At 40.1% G+C, this 18,056-nt stretch overlaps 1 protein-coding gene across 2 annotated transcripts in view; it reads left to right on the top strand.

Moving 5' to 3' along the window:
- CDK8 (cyclin dependent kinase 8) overlaps positions 1-13,357 on the top strand; it is a 115,235-nt gene extending 101,878 nt beyond the window's left edge. For both annotated transcript variants that reach the window (XM_089685821.1, XM_089685822.1), the window contains exons 9-13: positions 1,742-1,814; positions 4,213-4,310; positions 5,353-5,431; positions 7,708-7,866; positions 9,904-13,357. In XM_089685821.1, coding sequence (XP_089541947.1) covers positions 1,742-1,814; positions 4,213-4,310; positions 5,353-5,431; positions 7,708-7,866; positions 9,904-10,029 — 535 coding nt within the window. In that variant the 3' untranslated portion in view covers positions 10,030-13,357. The remainder of the gene's footprint in view (positions 1-1,741; positions 1,815-4,212; positions 4,311-5,352; positions 5,432-7,707; positions 7,867-9,903) is intronic.
- The last annotated feature ends 4,699 nt before the right edge of the window (positions 13,358-18,056 follow it).

The following is an 18,056-nucleotide window of genomic DNA, read 5'->3' on the forward strand; positions in this document are numbered from 1 at the left end:
GGCACTGGGTGCCTTGACTGTGTGCAAGGCATCATGAAATCTGAGGATTACCAAAGGATTTTGGGTCGCACTGTAGGGCCCAGTGTCAGAAAGCTGGGTTTGCGTCCAAGATCCTGGGTCTTCCAGCAGGACAATGACCCCAAACATACGTCAAAAAGCACTCAGAAATGGATGGCAAAGAAGCGCTGGAGAGTTCTGAAGTGGCCAGCAATGAGCCCAGATCTAAATCCCATTGAACACCTGTGGAGAGATCTTAAAATTGCTGTTGGGAAAAGGTGTCCTTCCAATAAGAGAGACCTGGAGCTGTTTGCAAAGGAAGAGTGGTCCAAAATTCCGGGTGAGAGGTGTCAGAAGCTTATTGATGGTTATAGGAAGCGACTGATTTCAGTTATGTTTTCCAAAGGGTGTGCAACCAAATATTAAGTTAAGGGTGCCAATACTTTTGTCCAGCCCATTTTTGGGGTTTTGTGTGACATTATGTCATATTTGCTTTTCTGCCTCTGTTTTATATTTGTTCCAATACATACAAAGGGAATAAACATGTGTATAGCAAAACATGTGTTAATGCAATACCTTTTTTGTGTGAAATACTTGATTTTCAGGAAAAATATCAAGGGTGCCAACAATTTCGGCCATGACTGTATATATATATATATATATATATATATATATATATATTGTGTACACATATGTACATACACATAGAAAACCTCTTGCATATGAACCTCAGCAGGACCCCATCCCAGCATTGCCTATATCTTTTAGCAGACATGAGTGCAGAATGTAAAAGATTTTTACAGAACCAATTGTGTTTTGTGCCTTCACACCAGTACCAGAACTTATTTACTGTAGTTGCAGCTCTGTGTCCCAAAGAAGACAATGAGCTGTAGAGGTAAGCAACCCAGTGTGTTAATACAATAGAATTCCACTGGAAGTTTATAGTCACTGTGTACATTGTAATTCTTTATATTATCACTCGATCTTTCATTGAATGTGTTATGATGGAGAAATTCTCATCACCCAGATGTTGAAAAAAAGTTTGTAACTTTGGGGATAAATGTGTGTACATTTGACAAGGTTGTAATAAGAAAATGAATCACAGCTAATGTCCTATCCAGTAATCCTTATGAAGAATTGCCTTACTTAAATCCCAACTCAAGTTTTTTTTTCCCAAAACCCTATAATATGAGGTCAAACCTAAACACTATCAATTTGTATGCAATCAGGCAGGTCTTTGTACTACATAGTTGAAGGTAAATCTAAAGGAAATCGAACAAGAAAATTGTATAATGTATAACCAGCTTAAGTGTCATTTCTGTCTGCTCCTTCGTTTTGAAGAGCACAGGAACCACCCATCACAAACACTTTACATATACTTACTGTAACTTGCAAAAAAAATTAAACTGCAGCACATGCATAAGTGGGTATTGTCATGTGTCATTTTTTGTTTTTTTTTGTTTTTCTTTTTGCTTTATCTTCAATTTAAAATTTAAGCAGCTATATTTTTTACAGTACTTTAATAAAAATGTGTGGTGGAAGCAGGGAAGATGAAAACAGTTTTCCTCATCGTTTACAATTTACTGCAGAAGTAAAATGCACGGCAGTGTTTTCGGTGAGAATGGGACCCAAAAATCACATGTATAAAATACTGAATAATGCAACTCGTGTGCGTGTGTAAAGTTCATACTATGCTGTCAGTCAGACCTCTCTCAAAGAGTAAACATGTTTTTCCTTTTTTTAGGTATACCAACTGCAGCCTTATTAAATACATGGAAAAGCATAAAGTAAAACCAGACAGCAAAACATTCCACTTGGTAAGTTTTTTCCCTCTTGTGTTTATTTTTATAACATAACCTTAAAGGATAAATTCACCTTTTACTAAAAAAAATAATAAATTCACTTTTTTTGCAGGTAAAGTGTGCATTTTATAATTTTTTTGTTGCAGGATCCTATAAACCATTGCATCAGCAATCAGCAGATCGCTGGTGCCATCCAGGTCTCCTGCGGATCTGTCAGTATATCTGCTTTTCTGTAGGGGATGTACAGGCAAGCAGATATACTGACAGGAATAATCGAACTACCATGGCACTCTACAGCCCCCTGGTAGTTCATTGAGAACTACAAGCCGACAGCCGCTAAGGACTGTGAATGAATGAATGACTCAGCCGGGCGGGTGGAGCCGCATGACCGCATTTTTTATTTATTTTTTTAAAATTGACAGCTGGCAGGAGGAGAAGATTACTCACTGTCAAAGCGGGGGAGCTGGGGCCGGTCTATTAATAACTTAGTCTTAGTCCGTAGGGTTCAGTATTGAGTTGGCCCACCCTTTGCAGATATAACAGCTTCAACTCTTCTGGGAAGGCTGTCCACAAGGTTTAGCAGTGTGTCTATGGGAATGTTTGACCATTCTTCCAGAAGTGCATTTGTGAAGTTGGGCAATAACATCGGACGAGAAGACCTGGCTCACAGTCTCTGCTCTAATTTATATCAAAAGTGTTCTATCTGGTTGAGGTCAGGACTCTGTGCAGGCCAGTCAAGCTCTAATACCCCAAAGTCGCTCATCCATGTCTTTTATGGATCTTGCTTTGTGCACTGGTGCGCAGTAATGTTGTAACAGGAAGGGGTCATCCCCAAACTGTTCCCACAAAGTTTGGTGCATGAAATTGTCCAAAATGTCTTGGTATGCTGACACCTTAAGAGTTCCCTTCACTGGAACTAAGGAGCCAAGCCCAACCCCTGACAAACAACCTCACAGCATAATCCCTCCCTTGACCAAACATTACACTTGGCACAATGCAGTCAGGCAAGTACCATTCTCCGGGCAACCGCCCAACCCATTCACGTCCATCGGATTGCCAGACAGAGAAGCGTGATTGGTCACTCCAGAGAACACCTCTCCACTGCTCTAGAGTCCAGTGGTAGCGTGCTTTACACCACTGCATCCGACACTTTACATTGCACTTGGTGATGTAAGGCTTGGATGCAGCTGCTCGGCCATGGAAACCCATTCCATGAAATTCACTGTTGTGCTAATCTGAAGGCCACACAAAGGTGTGGAGGTTTAGCTATTGACTCTGCAGACAGTTGGCGACTTCTGCGCACTGTGCGCTTCAGCATGTGCTGACCCCGCTCTGTCATTTTACGTGGCCTACCACTTCATGGCTGAGTTGCTGTTGTTTCCACTTTGTTATAATACCACTAACAGTTGAATATTTAGTAGCAAGGAAATTTCATGATTGGACTTATAGCACAGATGGCAACCTATCACGGTACCATGATTGATTTCACTGAGCTCCTGAGAGCAACCCATTCTTTCACAAATGTTTGTAGATGCAGTCTGCATGCCTGGGTGCTTGATTTTATACATCTGTGGCCATGGAGGTGATTGGAACACCTGAATGCACTGATTTGGAGGGGTGTCCCAATAATTTTGCTACATACTAGTGTATGCGGATTGGATGCAGTTTGAACCGCATCAAATCCGCATGACAATTGAAAACACATTTCTTCCTATGGTACTTGTTCACATATGTCCGGCGCACTGACAGAGCAGATTCAGTGTGGTTTGAAAAAGTCCTGTCTGATTTCTGAACAGTGCCTTTAGTTTAAGGTGCGGATTACAGGCTATCCTGTTCACATATGTGTGAACAGGATAAAATGCTGAGCTAATCCTGTTCTGAACCTGATGTAAACCTGACATGAACCGCTGAACAACTACTGTATCACTTAGCTGTGAAATCTGATCTTCAATCCGCACTGCACATGGGTGAATCGGTTCTTAAGGTAAAATAGGGTCAGGTCAGTTTCCTGCTGGGAGACCACAACTGTTCCTGTCAGCACTGCTTTGCTGTGGTGGGAAAAAAAGTCCATAATTTCCTGTCCAGACAGAAAGTAAGTGGAAATAAGTTCAATGATAACCCAGGCTGCATAAAAAAAAAAAAAAATTGTATTCCCTACCAGCAGTGCCCCCTCCTCCCCCACTCCTGTCTTACACAAGTAGGTTTGCTTGTGACTCAGTAGACCAGCCACTTGTCAACATTTGATTGTTTATACTCCAGCAGGCCAGCGAAATGCTGCTAGCAGACAGAGCTTCAATGTAAGTGTAATTGCACCAAATGTGTAGTTACACTTTAAAATTAGGGGCTGAAACTCAGCCTAAAAACGAGCTTTGTAACCCTTTATTGAACTGCAACTAATTTGTGTTTTATACAGCTTCAGAAACTCCTCACAATGGACCCAATAAAGAGAATTTCATCTGAGCAAGCTATGCAAGATCCATATTTCCTTGAAGATCCACTTCCTACGTCAGAGTGAGTTACCAATTTACCTATCAAAATTCTCAGCAGTCCATTTACATTAGTAAGCATAATGGCTTCATAAGCTGCCACCCAGATTATGTCCTATAAACCATACCTGAATTTTATTTTTCTGAAAGTATAACGATGACTGTTTTTTTTTTGTTTTCTTGTTTTTTGTTTTTTTTTATTTGTTGCATCTCCGTGATGCTGATCTCCCCCATTCTCCTTTTCGTCCACTTTCTGCATCTACCTTCTCTTACTCCAGTGGGTGGTCAGAAAGTGTCTATTTTATTTTTCTTATTTTTTTTTTAGGATGGGCTTTCTGATGGTTACAACAGCAAAACATGTCTGTGCAGTGAATATTGACATGGCTATTTGTAGTCTCCACTAGAAGCGCATGTAATAGGGTGACAACCCAGGAGAACAATTGAGACAGAGCACTGTCATGCCATAAAAGCACTGAGCAAAAACTATCATAGCAGTATCAGATGTTTTTTTTAATTTTTTTTTAATGAAAGCTGTGTTTTTTAAGTAGATTGAAAATCACTTTTGACATGTTGGCAGATCGAAGGCCGTGAAGTGAAAGGAAAACAGAACCAGAGTATTGGAGTCCTAGTCTGCATAGTCAAAGTGGCAGACGTTTGGTTTACAAGACTAGCTGAACAGAATTACAAATACCATGGCAGGTTAAACATTTTACATATATGTATATCAACTACTGGTTCGTACTGAAGTTGGGCATTACCTGAACCTTCTGTTTTTGTTGGGCCATTCTAAGGCATTGTTTGGCTAATATGGCCCACAAAGCCCAGTGCATACTTTTGCAATGGAATAGAATAGGTCATACAATTCTCATTGTCTAAAAGCACTGACGCTGAAGTGAAAAATATTTGTTTGGTACATCTCTCATTATTCCCTTTGGACAACACACTGAAACTATACTTTTAGCACCAGTCAACCCATGTGCTGAAGTGTCAGCCGCTATCCCTAGTGTGTGTTTAGTGCTGTTTTTTGTATGTGTGAAAACCTGCTATAACAAGTGCTTTCTTTGCAGTGTGTTTGCAGGCTGTCAGATACCATACCCTAAACGGGAGTTCTTGACAGAAGAGGAGCCTGAGGATAAGGGAGACAAAGTATGTGTCACATATTGCTTTTGTGTTTTTTTTTTTTTGTTTTTTTTTTTAATATATATACATTACATGTAAACAAATCCCAGACATTTTGCATTGCAATCTTAAAATGTTTTGTTTTCCTCGGTGCCAGTCAGTGGCTTCTGATTTGTTTTTCAGTCAATGTAAACGGATTGTCAAAATAATGAAATATTTCTACTTGCATGCATTTGTGGGTATTTAGAGAGCAATCTTCATTAGAAAAAGCATATTTATTTTTATTCTCCTAAGGTTTATAAACCGAATATTCAGAATTCAGTAACACCAGGGGGAACTGAATTGGCTAGCTAATATTTTTGCTCCAGAGCTACACTTGTAATATGTACATTTCTATAATGAAACCTACCATTACCCTCCCTTGGCTCACAGCTGGAGCAGCGTGAGGAGGGTATTTCTGTCTGTTTATTGTATTGCGTTTGGCTTAAGCCATCAACTATATTTTTAGAAAAATTGGTAAGGGGTTTATATATGGCCTTTAGAAACCAGGTTTCTGTTTGTTCAAATTTAAAAAAATACAAAGGATACTTGGTTTTTGTCAATCTCTGTGTCTTACCTATTCACTACCTTTTTAACCACTTGCTGCCTGGTCACAGTAAATTTACTGTGACCGGGTGGCTGCTACAGGCTCAGGAACGCAAGTAAACGTTGCTGGCATGCTTCTGGGTTTCAGGCCCGTGCATGCATTGGACACAGCACAATTTTTTGTCAGCAGGTGTTGGCCATTGATTTATGGCTGAGACCTGCTGATCAGCTTTGTTTACAAACACAGTGCTCTTTACACAAGCAATGATCTGGCGGTTTAGGGGAAAAAAACTGCCAAATCTTAGTAAAAGTATTAAATATTATACTTGTTAGTCTGCTTTCACACTGATCTGTTTTTTCTTCAGTTTTTTCATTTGAAAAACACAACACACCCTCAACTGCCCAGTGTGAAGAGTTTCATAGGATTTAATGGTCATGCTTTTTTTTCTGCTTTTGTAAAGTCCTGCTTGCTGCATTTTTTTGGTGCATGTTTGGACCAAAAAAAAAAACCATCAAAAAGCATCCCTCCTTTGGGCCCTGGTTCACGATGATGCTGTGTGGGAAACACATTGATTCATATGCTTTTCCTGCACTGCAGAGCAGTCACACTGTGCTCCGTGGGAAGTTAACGACACCCCAAAAGCAGGTCACAAACACAGTGCATTTTCCTGAACTCTATCACATGAATAGAAACACCCTTGTGATCCAGTGCGCATTTAAAAAAAAAATGCCCACATTTTTTCAATGCAGGTGCTGTGCGATTTGAGCCATCCAAAATGAATAGGCTCAAATCACACGGCGCAGAATCGTATGTGATTTGCACAGGAAGGCAGTGCAATTCCTCTGCTATTCACATGCTGTTCAGTGTGAACTTAGGCTAAGGCACACAGTCCCTTTGATGTTAACCTCTTCCCAGCCAGTGTCATTAGTACAGTGACAGTGTATAGTATTATATCTGATCACTGTATTAGTGTCACTATTGATGTTCGTGTACCTCCCAGCGAGGGTCTGAAGCAGATTGCTCGCCACACTATCATTGTTCCACTATAAGTCATTGATCACCGCCATTACCAATATAGCGTCATAGATGCATACATTTCAGTGTATATATACACCATAGTTTGGAGACACTATAACTTCCAGTCCCTGTTCACACCAATGCAATTTTGTCATGCGATTTGACAGTTCAAAATTTGTTCCTATGGAATGCTCAGATTGGTGCAACTCTGACTTGCACTGATTTAGAAAAGGGTACCTGCACTAATTTTGGTGATTTCATGTGAAACTTGCATGGACATCTGTGTGTGAAGTTATACTGACTGGCGGATTTGAAATTGCGCTACATCAGATGAAGTAGCACAATTTCCAAGCCACATTCAGTGTGAACCAGGGCTCACACAAATTAATATAAACTTACTGGGATTTTTTTTTCCTCACGATACAAAAGTATAAAGACATTTTATATATACTGGGTTATAAAACCTAGTGGTGATCAAATACCACCAGAAGAGGGTTCTATTTGTGTGAAAAAAATTATATAAATTTCATTTGGGTAGAGTTGCATGATGACTAATTGTTACTCAAAGTGTGACAGAACTGAAAGTTGAAAATTGCCAGTTAACGTAGCACAATGCTAATAAGCAAAAAAAAGCCTGCTTACCCTTGTTGTCAGCTGCTGCAGCTGTACATCATTTACATTTTTTTTTTACTTCCTAAAGAAAAACCAACAGCAGCAGCAAGGCAATAATCATACCAATGGGACCGGGCACCCGGGAAACCAAGACAACAGCCACGCACAAGGACCGCCGCTGAAGAAAGTGAGAGTTGTCCCCCCTACCACTACCTCAGGTGGACTCATCATGACCTCAGATTATCAGGTAGAAGGAAGCGGACTGGGAATGCAATCTAATTCTTTACATAACATTGGAGTTAAAGAATGAATAGTATACTGTAGGTCTACTTTGAATTGACCCCAAACAGCAAATGCTTACACCAGAGGCTTTTAATGACGAGAGATTTTTTCACCCTCTAGTATACACTGTGGGTACATGGGGAGTTCTCTTTACCGCTGTGTCCGGGTGATAACATGCCAAATCGAAAGTAAACATTCGATGTGATAGCAGAGGGAACTGTTGCTGCAGCCTGTGAGTGTACACTACCTGTCACGGGGCATGTACACTCTAAGACTGCAGTGATAGTGTCTGGGCTTGAAGTGGTTAAACAATAATTAGACCAAAAAAACGATCTGGAGTGTGTAGAAGTATTTTCACCCCTTACCTCCAAAAATCTAAATTTTGTAGAGCCATCATTTGCCGCAATTATAGCTGCAAGTCTCTTGGGGTACAGTATATCAATATTTGCTTGTCACATCTAGCCACTGGGAGTTTTGCCCATTCTTCAAGTCAAAACTGCTCCAGCTCCTTCAAGTTAGATGGGTTGTGTCCGTCTACAGCAATCTCTAAGTCATGCCTCATTTTCTCAGTTGGATTGAGGACTGGGCTTTGATTGGGCCAGTCTAAATGATTTAAATGTTTCTCTTTAACCACTCCAATTTAGCTTTAGCAGTATATTTGGGGTCATTGTCCTGCTGGAAGGTGAACCTCCATCCTAGTCTTAAATTTCTGGCAGAATGAAATGGTTTTCTTCAAGAATTGCCCCTATATTTAGTGCCTCCATTTTTCCTTCAGTCCTGAGCAATTTTTAAGTCTGTTCTGATGAAAAGTTTCCCCACAGCATGATTCTGCCACTACCATACTTCAATATGGAAGCTGTGTTCTCAGGTTGATGGGGTTGCACAGCATATAGCATTTCCCAAGCTGGTCAAAAAGATCAATTTTAGTCTTCTCTGACCAGGAAACCACCTTCTATGTGTTTAGAGACTTGTGTTTTTCTTCTTTGTGTCACAATAAAAAAAAATATTATTTATACAGAACAGGACACAGGCTTGATCTTTACAAACCCTGGGTTAAAGACTGGTACCATTAGGTGTTTGGACACTGCCAAAGCTTTGAGTACTCACCCACTGGGCCCCATCCCATGACCTTATCCCACTCTGTTAGGTTTTTTGCTAGTGTCCTAAAATAATGGACCTTTTCTCCCATATAGATAAATTACTATTAACTAGTTTATTATATTATTTTGGATTGTTAAATCAGTTCTTCAGCCAGCTTTTCATGGTCTTCTGAAACCACAGAAGATCCCCACAGCCTCTGTAAAGCCTTGGGAGCTGTACCGGACCCCACACTGCAGGGATGGCCTTTTAATGTTTCTTCTGGCACTAGTGTGGGTGCTCACCCTACTTGTAATGCATGTAGCTAGTGGCAGAGTGATATACAGGTCCAGCGCCATAGTCCATCCCTCTGGAACCCAGTCCCTAAAAGCCACTTTCAGGGGTATGCCCTCGGGTGACGGGTGAAGTGCAGATGAAATGCTAAATAGTCCTTACACAATTGAAACCATTTCCAGTGTTGTATAAATGCAGATTATGTCAGGGATTCAAAAAGAAAGGGATCCATGGTCCTTAACATGCTCATTTTGTGGCTTTCATAATGCAGAGTGGTAGAAGCCCTTCACCTTCCAATTGTACAGGTCTCTCAATGATATGAAATTCATGACAACACAATTGGTCAGCCAGTAAAATGTATGTTTGCTATACTCTGTTTCAAAACATTTCTTGTTCACATTTTGTGGATTTTCTGTTTTTATTTTGGGGTTTTTTCTGGACTCTGAATATGTTTGTATGAAACAAGCACCTAATTTCCTTCCTCCAAAAGTGTGATCATTATGCAAGTCAGTCACTTGGCTGAAAATAATACATTACAAGGTGTTAAACCTTGCAATGTAAATTAATCCTTTTTGTGTTATTTTTTCATATGCACAGTACTAAACTCGGTTCTATCTCTTCTATTTTTTAGCGTTCCAATCCACATGCTGCCTATCCAAACCCTGGACCAAGCACATCACAACCTCAGAGCAGCATGGGATATTCGACTACCTCCCAGCAGCCTCCACAGTACTCCCATCAGACACATCGGTACTAGAGTGTGTACCAGGAAACATAAATGCACTGTTGCTTGGGCTGCAGGACTGAGCTTGTAGCCGCCTGCCTGGAGCCTGGCTTTGGAATGTACTGTACAACCACACCTTGACAATGTCCAGCAGCCAAGTTACACAACATTTCTCAGAATGTAGAATCCCACGGGGAGGTTTCAAGAGAGCGCAAGTTCTAGCACAGTCCATATTGTGAATTTGCTACTTCCATAGTATACTTGAAAATGGTTCAATGCGACCAATGCATTTCTTTCAGTGATGCTAACAGTTAAAGCTGTGAAGTATGCTTGGAACAAACTGTTTTTCGTTATTGTATGTGGTGACTATTAGCATATTATCTGACCAATAATAACTTGATTTTTTTTTTTTTCATTTTTTTTTTATGTTCAAGTAATGGCTCATAAACATCGCACAAAGCTCGAAAGGCTAATCCTAGTCAGATAAACTTTTTTTTCTTTTCTTTCATTTTAATGCTTAGGTGATAGAAAAAAAATTTCACGATCAGCGATCAGTATTTTTGTTGACCAGAAAATTTGTTACATTTTATCCCTGTTATAAAACCTTTCTTGTATGATCCTCCCAAAGATTTTAAAGGTTAATATAGATGGACACAGAGGCTGCCATTCAGTTGATGATTGGATGTGATAGCTGCATGGTGAGCTACATTCAGGTAATCTCCTGGTGAGTGTGTTTTAGTGTGTATGAAACTTGATTTCTCTCATTTAGTCCGCATCAGTTCCCCCATCCGTGCTTAGAGTGTGGATGGAGGAATCTGTACTGCCAGTTAATAGGATGCAGGCACTGTTTGTATGAAATATGAGCAGTCTGTTGAGAGCTTTAGTCTGCTCAATAGTGCCATTGCAGTTTTGGGTAGAAGCTGGCAAGCCAGTTCACCAACCATCCTAACTTTTCCTAGACCTCTGGCAGTATTGGTGCCTCCTCCAAAGGGATCTTGATCTCTTCAATGGAATTGTGTTTTGCAGAGAATAACGATGGTTGAGTGAGAGTTCATGTCCTTATATAATTTTTTGCTTGGTACTCTGCTTTAAAAAAAAATCCCAAATTCATTTCTATTCTTATAAAGGTATGTGGTTATTGCATGTGTTTATATTCAGCACATAAATGGCTTCTTTATGTTACATTTCTTTATATTTTTTTTTCCCATTCACATACAAACCAAACTGTCCAGTAAAAGTGATAGGGTTTGGGATAATCATGCCCACAAATGTCTGTAGGCTTGTTTTATGCCTAGAGTACATTTTAGTGCACATTCTGTTGTCCAAGAAGACACAGCTGCTGCACACAGCCTTCATACAAGTGAATGGTTGGCTGTGTTCTGAAAAGTGAATTTCTCAAACATGAAGTTTTCATGTTTGTACGTACCGCAAGCATGCACAGGTAAATACCGACGCATAGGTGTTTATATGCCTATGGCTGCATTCAGCCGTTCATACAGCTGTTCAGTGGTATGTCTGTACGCACCAGCTGCAACCTCCTGGTTGTGGGGAATTGCTAGGAATTGTATTCTAGACATATAAAATGCCTGCAAACCTCTGTGTACATGAGGCCAAACACTGCTGGGGTACGTATCGTGTGTATGGGGGGGGGGGGGGGTTTGTTTTTAAATTGAATGTGAATTACAGGTGACAGTTGTAAGCCCCCTGACAGTGTTATTTGCCCTCATCCCTGTCACTGACAATTTTTGTTGGATGGCCTGGTCTGAATGTAAATCAAAAAAATGTACAGACATGAAATAAATAAGGAATTTATATTCTGAATATCATTGCATATGTTAACCACATACATTAGAATTAAATCTTTTATGAAAGTAGAGTCCTCAGGAAATCCTAAAGAAAAGCAGTGGCTGGCTCATAACATAGGTGTCCATGTAAGCTAGTTTTGCTGGGCTTCAGGTATAATGCTTCGGAAAATCTAAACTAGAGATCTTGGCAAGCTATCATTTTTGGTATATTAAAGTACATTTAAAGTGTATGTTCAGCATATTTTTTTTTTAAGTTTTGGATAGAGGTTAGAACTCCTGACAGGTTTTTGCTGCTGTCAAGTGTTCTGTAAGATTTAACCACACTTCCTGTCCTACAGACAACCATTTACCAAAGTGAGGAGGGAACTCTAACAGCAGCATGAAAGCTAGAACCCCTGTCAGATCAGTCTGTGTCCCTGTTGCAGATTTACTCTCCTTTCCTGTTTTGGTAAATGTCAGTAAAGACAAAGCTCCAGACAGCAGTAAATATCACACATGGGTTCTAATCCTTCCGCTTGCTATCCTAATATGGAGAAACCTTTTTAGCTTAAGTACACTTTAAATATTTTAGGGATGTGTCAATTTTATTACCATTTTAACACACGTGCACCAACACCCCAGGCTTATATTACTGTAAGGGTCAAGTCATTTACAATTGTATCCCTATATGACTTGTTACAGGTCATGCTGTCCCCCACCTTGCAAGACGTCTTTGAGCCAATCCATGTCATTTTAGAAAATCTGAATGGGAGAGGAAATGTGGTCACATGATTTTAAACCCCAAGGGAAGCTAATGGGAGGGGGGACCTAAAACATTCCCATTAAAAAAAAAAAAAATCTTACAGGCAAAAGGGTGAAATTCAGATTGCATTCATGACTGAAAACTAAGCTTTTAACAGGTCGAGTTACACTTTACAGATGTTTGTGTGGGTTATCAGAAGCTTTAATATGTACTAAACCATGCACACACCGTGGGGAACCATGTGGATATGGCCACTGTGCGGGAAAGCTGTAACTATTACTGCCTTGTTCCTCTATACAAACCTTCTTTAAACATTAATTTTGCTTATCTTCTTAACTTGACTGGTATTAAAGCTGCTATTTGATCGTTAATACGTCTGAAACTGATTTGAATCTGTTTGCTGCAGCAAACTCATAAAATTGATTGTCCTATTTTTTTTTCCCTATTGGTGTTGCTGAATTGTGAGCATGCTATGGAGTTGTATCAATGCTCAAATGACCAGCATGATAGCTGCTGCTCACCAGAAAAAGTGTCTGTTCAGATATTCTTATTAAGCTGGCTTGGTGTAGTGGATTTCAAATCAGTTCCTATTTCTGTTTTTATTTGGTCGGCACCTTATTTTAGGGTGGCTCCTGTTACAGTGGAGAATAAGGGGTAGGAAAGCCTTAGGATCTTCAAGGAAAGACAGAAGCTGTAACATACAATGTACTGTATCAAACTATTTTACATGAATGACAAGTATTCTGATTACAAATTAATTCAACATTGTTAAAGCAAGGTGTTAAGTAATAAATTTATTTTTCATAAAAGAAAAGATTACTTTGTGTGTATTTGTTCATAGTGTAATCAAGAATATTTATTATACTGTATGTTTACATCAGTCCCTGTCCTCAAGGTGCTTACAATCTATTGTCCCGATCTCGCATGCATACATACGCACACTAGGGCCATTTTAGACAGGAGTCCATTAATGTCTAGTGTCTGTGTGAGTTTCCTCCCACACTCCAAGGGCAGAACATGCAAACTCCATGAAGATAGTGTCCTGTGCAGGATTTGAACTAAGGACCCTAGTGTTGCAAAACAGAAGTGCTGGCCACTAAGACACGCTGGAGTTGATTTGCTAAAACTGGAGTGCAAAATCTGGTGCAGTTCTGCTAAGAAACCAATCGGCTTCCAGGCTTTTTTTAGTCAAAGTGTAATTTAACAAGCTGAAGTTAGAAGCTGATTGGCTACCATGTACAGCTGCACCTGATCTTGCACTCTCCAGTTTTATTAAATCAACCCCTGTGTGTTTTTGTATGAGGCTTGTGGTGTACTGGTCTCCCTTGTATCACTGTCATCACTCTTTGGCCTTGAATGAAAGATTATGGTGAAAGGGAGAATGTTGAATATTTCTCTGCAGAAAGACTGATGGATTGAGGTGTGTGGCAGTTCAGCACAAGCCTCTGAGTTAATTCTCTGCTACTGAATTTAACCACCTCCCGTCCGGCCGTTGTATATAAACGGCCGGACGGTGCCAGTGCAGGGTTGGGTGACCGTTTTATAAACGGCCTCCCCGCCCCATGCTTGTGTACGTTCCCTGGGAGCACGCAGCACCACAATCCGGTCCCACTGTGTCCAGACACCGATCATCGGACGGGACCTCTGTGCGAGGTTCCCATCATGTGATCACTGACTGGCCAATCAGTGATCGCATGAGTAGTAAGCAAGATGTCACTTCTGACATTGCTTACTTCGTGTGAAATCTGTGAATGATCAGAGGTCACATGGTACAAGGCTATTCACAACAGCCTTGTACCATGTGACAAGCTGTGACCAATCACAGCTCACACAGTCGTTCTCAATGGCTGCAAGAATGCAGCCAGAGAGAAGGAGAAATGATTGCTTTTACAGCCTTTGTGGTGACACTGTACTGCTAGAGTGACAGTATGTAAAAAAAAAAAAAAAAACCATAAAAAAATGTTTAAAAATTTAAATTTTTGTTTATAAACTAATTTGGGTTTTTTTTTTTTTTTTACAAAAAGATAACAGAATAAATTTTGGCCAAGATTTATGATGAAATATTAATTTGCAAAATGTTATACGAAAAATACCTTTTTTCAACATTTTTGGACTTTTTCATTTACATAGCAAAAGAAAAACCCAGTGGTGACAAAATACCACCAAAATAAAGCTTTATCTGTCTCAAAAAAAAAAATTCATATGGGTACAGTGTTGCATGACCGCACAATTGTCATTCAAAGTGTGATAGCGCTGAAAGCTGAAAATTGGCCTGGACAGGAAGGAGGTAAAAGTGTCTGGACTTGAAGTGGTTAAGAGGGTTTACCTGAGCTGGTTTGGACATATTTATGCAGGTCTTCCTAGAAGCTTTACTCTGCAGCTATACCAGACACCCTTACCTGGGAAGATGCCCTAGGTCAGACTAAGTGTACACTAGCTAGATTGTCTCCATCATGGCCGTACGCTCTCTGAAACTTTACAGGAAAAGTCCATGCTAATAGAGCTCTTAGAAAAAGAATGAATGGAGGATGCCTGTGCTGGTGTAGATGGGGCCAATTTGTTGGCTGAATGAAATAGAATGAACATTCATATTTAAATCCTCTCCACATATAATAATGTTGGCAATGTTAGACCAGCCATGACAGTTTGAGGTTCCTGGTGGGATCACCTTTTGGAGGAAGTGAGGTTAGGTGCAGAAATCCCAGTCAACTCCGTAATCTCCTGTTCAGCACTGTGTACTAAAGATGCTGCCTGCCATCCATCATTTCTGAAGCATGAACAGGGTCCTGTATGATGGATCTGCTGGTTTCCGACCTAAAAACATTCATATGCTATCAGCAGGGTAATTTACTGTTTGAGCATAAAAGCAAGTTGTGATTCTGGCTACCGTGAAAGTTTATTATATGTAATTTCTAAAATTATGATGGCAAATGTGCCGCTCTATGGGTAGAGGAGAAACTAAGGTCATGAAATCTTATTTACAAAAGAATAAATAAGACTATAAGGCCTACTCAAGTGCTGGATGTCTTATCCTTAACCCGGGGGTAGGCAACCTTAGAGTGGTGGAGATCTGCCTGAACAACATGGGAGAAATCATAGATCACCGGGCACAGGGCACTATTCTTGGGGAGCTACCCTAGCAAGGCCATTTAAAATGTAAGGCCGTTTTGAAGAAAACTTGAGGTTGATTCACAACGGGATCGCACGGAAATGTGGTACACATTCTCGTGCATTTCCCACGTGTTCTTGTGTGATGCATTTTGACAGCCTATTCATTTGAATAGGCCACAAATTGTACTGGTATGCAGAAAAAGTAGTGCATGCACTACTTTTAAAGGCACGTCACACCAAATTGAGCTGTCCTTAAAGAATTGAGCTCTGTTATTTCAAAGCCATTGTTTCTAATTTTTAGGGACTCTTTAATGACTGGCATAGTACCACTGGATTGGCGTAAGGCCAATGTGGTGCCAATATTTTAAAAGGGGTCGAAATCTTTACCAAGTAATTATAGACCTGTTAGTTTAACTTCTATAGTTGGGAAGATACTGGAGAGTTTAATAAAAGACCACATAGATGAGTTCTTGCTGGAAAAAAAATATTTTAAGCAACAGACAGCATGGACTCATGAAAGACAGAAGTTGTCAAACAAATCTGATTTCTTTTTATGAGGGGGTGAGCAAAACCTTGGACAGAGGGGTGGCGGTGGACGTGGTATACTTGGATTGTGCAAAAGCGTTTGACACAGTTCCCCACACACGGCTAATGTGTAAGGTAAAGTCTACAGGCTTGGAAAAATCCGTATGTAAATGGATAGAAAACTGGCTAAAAGATCGTATTCAGAGAGTAGTGGTTAATGATTCATACTCTGAATGGTCTAGGGTTGTCAGTGGTGTACCCCAAGGTTCAGTGTTGGGACCCTTACTTTTTAATATATTTATAAACGATGTCTTCAACTTACATGCTGACATCAATGCACTGTTTAATTGGGCAGCTATGTAAATGAGGTTTAATGTTGATAAATATAAGGTTATGCACTTGGGGGCTAAGAATATGCATGCATCATACATACTAGGGGGGTACGAATGGGGGAATCAATGGTGAAGGATCTGGGGGTTCTGGTAGATCACAAGCTTAATAATAGCATGCAATGCCAAGCTGCGGTTTCTAAAGCGAGCAAAATCCTCTCTTGTATTAAAAGAGGTATAGACTTCAGAGAGAGAGAGATAACAACATATTACTCTGGTACAAATCATTAATAACACCTCATCTGGAATATGCAGTTCAGTTTTGGGCACCAATTCACAAAAAGAACATTGAGGAACTTGAGAGTGCAGAGAAGGGCAACCAAACTGATAAGAGGCATGGAGTAGCTCAGCTATGAGGAAAGATTAGAGGAACTGAATTTATTCTCTCTTGAGAAGAGGAGATTAAGGGGGAATATGATCAACTGTGGGTATAGGATTATAACTTTTTTTTTTTTTCTATGGTTGAACTGGATGGACTTTTGTCTTTTTTCAGCCAGACTAACTGTAACCATGCAATATGGTACCAACAAACACCACATTTTTGATCTGCATGTGGGTGCAAATGTATTGGTAAGGGCACCCCAAATGTAGATTGCAAAGGCAGTGTGGTCCCCTGCAGTGCAGTGAAACATGCATGGATGGCATCTTTGCTGCACTGTGTTCAGGTGTGAACCCTTAGAAAAATATAATACAAATTTCAATGTAAAAATATGAAATTATTCAGATCAGGAGTAACTAAAGCAGTGGTCACAGATCAGGAGTATATAGCGAAGTGTTCACAGGTCTGGAGTTCATGTGTAGATCCTGACATATCTCCTATGCCCAACTGCCAATATTCCTCTTTCATTTGCTCCTGCGGTAATAATGCAGCCTTTTCTTAAAAAAAAAAAAAAAGAAAGAAAATACTGTCTCCCTAACGATTATTACCTTACCTGCCTGTTCTGGCATGCTGCTTTTCGTCTCCTCATGTGATGTATAAAATAGGTGGGACAGATGTGAGTCGCAGTGTAGCTGCGCTGCAGAGCCAGCTGCTTTCACCTGCGGCTCTGATTGGTTAGAAGTTGGTTTGACAGTGGGGTCGGTACTGCAGAAATGGGCGGGACAGATGTGGGGGTAGGATCAGCTAGTGTACCTATGCTGCAGAGCTGGATGCGTCTGTATGCGGCTCTATTTAGGGAGAAGTTGTTTTGGCACTGCCAGGATGCGATCTACCCCTCACCTGCTTGCAATTGACTGGTACAGTGGATATAAACAGTCTACACACCCCTGTTAAAATGTTAGGTTTCTGTGATGTAAAAAAATGACAGATAAATAATTTCAGAACATTTTCCACCTTTTTAATGTGACCTAGAAACTGTATAACTTAATTGGAAAAAAAAAATGAAATAATTTAGGGGGGATGTAAACATAAACTAAAATAATGTGGCTGCATAAGTGTGCACACCCTCTTATAAATGAGGATGTAGCTGTGTTCAGAATTAAGCAATC

The sequence above is a fragment of the Staurois parvus genome, unplaced genomic scaffold (genome assembly GCF_062004578.1).
Source record: "Staurois parvus isolate SC_StPar_1 unplaced genomic scaffold, SC_StPar_1.0 ptg000387l, whole genome shotgun sequence".
NCBI lineage: Eukaryota > Metazoa > Chordata > Amphibia > Anura > Ranidae > Staurois > Staurois parvus.